Raw genomic sequence first — 5000 nt, 5'->3', positions numbered from 1 at the left:
CAGAGGATGAAAATGATGGTGTAGTGGTGGTAGTGGTGTTCACACTAGAGGAGTATGAGGGTGAGGTGGTGCTTCCTGTTGTTGTGGTAGCAGGCCCACGACTTAAGGGAGACAATGCTGATGGTAGGTTAGCTGGTAGCAATGCTGACATTTCTGACTTACTCCTGGGTTGCGTAAGGCCACGGGCTTCACGTTTGATTGCCCGACGAGTTCGGAATTTATGACTCAATTTATCCTGCGTAGGTGGAGACTCTGAAGTTGGTGGATTATCTATATAATCTGAAAGAACACATAATATTACTCATGTTTAGAAAAATTTGAATATTATACTGCAAATCAAAACATAGAGATCCTCAGTATCTCAAAAGACGTGAATAAAACTTCTTAGAAAATTTTCACACACCACTTGAGAAATGACAATCGATTTCATGTATATGAAGCTCTTGTTATAGAGATTTCACCAAGTTCCAAGATTTACAAAAAAATAAAACCTACCTTCTGGATAGGGTGGGGTATTTTCTTTATGTTCATCCCTCAACATCCTGGTTGAAGGTGGAAGTGAGGACAGAGGGGTCGAATGATATAAAGGAGTAGGTGGTTGAGTAGCTGTGGGAGATATAGGTGTACTGGAAGTTGAGGAATCCTTAGTAGGAAACACATCTTCATCGATATCCAGAGCTGGAGCAGAGGGTGGTCGGCCACCCAGGGGGTCGGAGGTACAGCTGTGAAAACGCACCCTCTGTCCCATCGATGTCTCGAAGGTTGTGGGTGCTGAGTGTGGGGGCTTAGGTTAAGTAAAGAGGACTACAAGCAGAATTCACTACAGTGCATGAACACACAAAAGTAACTTGCAACGCAAAAACAAACAGTTTGGAGCAGCAGTGAATCTGCAAAACTTACGTACAGTGCTCATGTACAAGCCATTCTAGCAATCATGGGTATAAATTGGAAAATTAAAACAAAAATATAAGAAAAAGCAAATCACTGCTAATGATCTCAAGCAAAATTATAAGGTGTACTTTATACAGTTTGTGCAGCTTAGATTTTTATAAATTAAGCCATACTCAGAAACAACATTTTACAGAGCAACATGTATTAAAAATTACAATGCTTTTCATCTTTTTTTTTTTTTTAAACAAAAAACACAAGGTATAATAGTGTACCGATTACAAATACACAAAAAAGGGTTACTGACACTAATCTGTCAACTAGATCTAAATAAAAAGCACCCACTCATTTATGAACAGCATATATCTAGATAAAAATGAAAGAATTATTGTAACCTGGCAGGTTAAGATTAAGATGACATACCTAAGGTAGCAGAGGGAGACTGGTGCACCAAGTTTTGCTTTAGTACTGTTGTTGCTTTGATTCCAGGGAACGTTGCATTTCTCTTGTGTCGCCCCTGTTGCTGCAGTAAATGAGAACAAATTAAGCAATCACATAAGAGTAATTACAATAAAATGTAAAAAAATTTAGCAATCCCATATACACAAACACTTACACACACACACATATATATACAGTATACATACTGTATAGCCTACAGTATATAAAGATTATACAAAAAACTATATGTGCTCCTGAACCCAGTACATAATGTAATTTAATAAACAAGTATTAAACTCAAAATATAAAAATCCCTTTACGATCAAGACACAACCGAATGATTACTACCTTGAGTGATCTTGGGAAAACTGAAAGCACGTCCATCCACCAGCGAGACTCTTCTCGGCAGGTTCCCTTGATGAAAGTGACTCTGTCTGGCGCTGTGATAGCCAGACTGTATTGGTTGCCGGTTACGTCCTCCGCTTGTGACACCTCCAGGACACGGTTCATGTTGATGACTCCTTGGGGCACCGTAGCAGGCTGCAAAGGTAGACATTATTTTAATGTCAAGTAGGTTGATATGATTCTCTCGACAATGTTAATATACAAGTGTACATCACCTGTCAAAAATGGAGGCTAAATATTTAGATAGATAAGCACACACACATTCAACCCTTCCCATCCCCTCCCCTTTTCGTAACTACAACACGCTAGTTTTTGGTAATTTGTGGGAAACTCTTGTTTACCGAGTGGTATCACTGGTTGTCTGTCAGCGTGACAAGATATATTTATATATATATATATATATATATATATATATATATATATATATATATATATATATATATATATATATATACTGTATATATATATATAAACACTATTTCAACATTGTTACTTATCTTCATATATTCTATAGATTTTACTATTACTCCTCATATATAGTTAATTCATTTCCTTTCCACACTGGGCTATTTTCCTTGTTGGAGCCCTTTGGCTCGTTGTATCCTGCTTTTCCGACTATGGTTGTATCTAATAATGATAATAATTGATATGCAAGGCGTCACTGCTACGGGATAATATAATAAATTAAACCAATTGTATCACCATGGAATTCAATCAAGACAGGTTAGAAGTAATTTTAGCGAGATTCCAAATTGATCATACAAGACTTACCGCTGGATTTTTAAAGTGCACACCTGAAGAAACAACGCACAAGTGTAGTGAGTGTATCACTAACTTAACCGTATGACATGTATTTCGTAGAGGTACTTTTGTTTTGATTTGTTTTGGTCAGAAATTAGCTACCATTTGATCGGATTCTGGATAATCTTCTGTTTTTTAAGATTTTAATGTTTATAAATACACGATTAATAGATAAGATTTAAATAACTATTCATAGGTTTTAATCTATTTTTTCTTTAATTAGATATAATATAATTTCATTTCTCCCGATTTTAATCTTGCCAGCTCTGTAAGTCGTTTTTTATTGGGTTAATAAATCTCAATATCTTTAAAATGAAGAAAATAGTTGTGAAAACTTGCTACCTCGATTTTCCGTTGCATTTTGTGTTGAAATTGCTCGTTTTTTCTGAAATTATATCCAAGAATTTCATCACATTCTTTTTAAAAATGAACACAGGTTACAAGGATTTGGGATGTCTCAAAGACTTTTTAGCCGATTCGGGAAGACTCCATTTGGCTAGAGAGATTTCGTTTAAACGTTTAGTTTTTATGATCTTGTCTAACTCATTCTTGAACTTGTTTTCCTTGTTACTGTTTACATTCGCTGGAAGTTTGTTCCATTTATCTGCTATTTTGTACGTAAAGAAATTGCCACTTTGAGTGGTGCTGTATCTTTTCAATTCCCGTTTGGTATCCGTTACCTCTGGATTGATTTGTGCTAAACGTGGATAGATTGCTGTAATAGGCGTACGTTATTCCTTTAAGAATTTTGAATGCCTTTATTAACTGCCTGTTAGTCGTCCCATTTGTAGATCAAATAAGTTCAAACGTTCCTTCCTCCTGGATGCTGGATATGCAGAGGGAGGTAATTTCATAGATCGGAGGCCTCTCAAGACAAGTGACCAATGTCTATCATTAGGAAACAAAACACTTTGAGAAAAGATTAACACGAAGTTGTAAACTAAAATGATTTATTTTTTCAGCAATATTTTCAAATAAAGTCATTGTATGAATTCTGTGTAGAGATCTGTGTGAATCTGCAGAACTTGAACCAAAAGTAAACAACCAGCTAAGCCCGAGTAGGTCACTAAGCGCCGGTGTGCAACTGGAGGAAAACCTCACAGAAGCCTTTGGGCAACATCCTTGCCTGGTGATCGCCAGACTGGGGTTCGTTCGTGTTCCGTTAAAACTCGTTAGTCCCTTTGATCGTTACAACCTCACCATCCTTGTGAGCTAAGGATTGGGGCGGGGGGGGGGGGGGTTGTGGACCTTATCAGTCTATCTGCTAAGTCACCAACAGCCATTCCCTGGCCCTCCTTGGTCCTTGTTTTGGTGGAGAGGAGGCTTGGGCGCTGATTATCTCAGTATTGATAATGTTTCTTTTAATTTGTATGACTTAAAATTTTAGGTGTGATTCTCGACAGCAAATTTACTTTTGAGAAACAAAATAGGTCTGTGTCTTCTTCAATTGCACAAAAAATTGGCTTATTGAGGAAGTCTTTGAAGATTTTCGGTGGTCAATCTATTCTGAAGAAGTGTTTTAATTCTTTCATTCTACCTTGTTTTGAGTATTGTTCTCCTATCTGGTGTTCAGCTGCTGATTCTCATCTTAATTTGTTGGACAGAAACTTACGGTCTATTAAATTTTTTATTCCTGATTTAGATATTAATCTTTGGCACCGTCGTTCAATTAGTTCATTATGCATGTTGAATAAGATTTTTCATAACTCTGACCATCCTTTACATTCAGATCTCCCTGGACAATTCTATCCTGTTCGTAATACTAAGCAGGCAGTAAATTCTAATAGCCAGGCCTTCTCCATCATGAGGCTCAATACTACACAGTATTCTCGAAGTTTTATTCCAGCTGTTACCAAGTTGTGGAATGATCTTCCTAATCGGGTAGTTGAATCAGTAGAACTTCAAAAGTTCAAAGTTGGAGCAAATGTTTTTATGTTGACCAGGCTGACATGAGTCTTTATTGTTTATATATGACATATCTGTTTTTGACGTTGTTAATAGTTTATATAGGACATATCTGTTTTGACGTTGTTACTGTTTTTAGAATGATATATTGTTAATTAATTCTCATCATTTAATTATTTCCTTATTTCCTTTCCTCACTGGGCTATTTTTCCCTGTTGGAGCCCTTGGGCTCATAGCATCTTGCTTTTCCAACTAGGGTTGTAGCTTGGCTAGTAATGATAATAATAATAATATGGTCAGACTGTAGGGCATTGTCCAGCCTCATAGGAGAATATGTCACTGTCCCTTGTCTCTGCCATTCATGAGCGACCTTTATGTTTTTTGTTGAAGTTTATATGGCGAAGAAAGGAAGCGGAAACGAAGGTAAAGTATAAAACTAAAAACTTAGTATATGAAGGAGACGAAGGACCACTCAAAAGACCCTTTAACAATGCCAACAGTGAACCACATGATGTACACAGACGGCGTTACTCCCTGGTTGTTGATTTTGAAAGCATAGT

At 36.8% G+C, this 5000-nt stretch overlaps 1 protein-coding gene across 25 annotated transcripts in view; it reads right to left on the bottom strand.

Moving 5' to 3' along the window:
* Nucleotides 1-5000, bottom strand: part of osp (outspread) — a 305916-nt gene that overhangs the window by 85848 nt on the left and 215068 nt on the right. For 21 of the 25 annotated variants that reach the window (XM_068376993.1, XM_068376998.1, XM_068376990.1 and 18 more), the window contains exons 4-7: nt 1678-1869; nt 1312-1411; nt 496-771; nt 1-279 (exon numbers count right to left, since the gene is read on the bottom strand). The exon at nt 1-279 is cut by the window's left edge and continues 336 nt beyond it. In XM_068376993.1, the coding sequence (XP_068233094.1) occupies nt 1-279; nt 496-771; nt 1312-1411; nt 1678-1869 (847 nt within the window). The remainder of the gene's footprint in view (nt 280-495; nt 772-1311; nt 1412-1677; nt 1870-5000) is intronic. The other 4 variants (XM_068377012.1, XM_068376992.1, XM_068377014.1 and 1 more) reach the window with 4 other exon arrangements.

The sequence above is a fragment of the Palaemon carinicauda genome, chromosome 7 (genome assembly GCF_036898095.1).
Source record: "Palaemon carinicauda isolate YSFRI2023 chromosome 7, ASM3689809v2, whole genome shotgun sequence".
Taxonomy (NCBI): Eukaryota; Metazoa; Arthropoda; class Malacostraca; order Decapoda; family Palaemonidae; genus Palaemon; species Palaemon carinicauda.
This window is presented reverse-complemented; position numbering and strand designations above follow the sequence as displayed.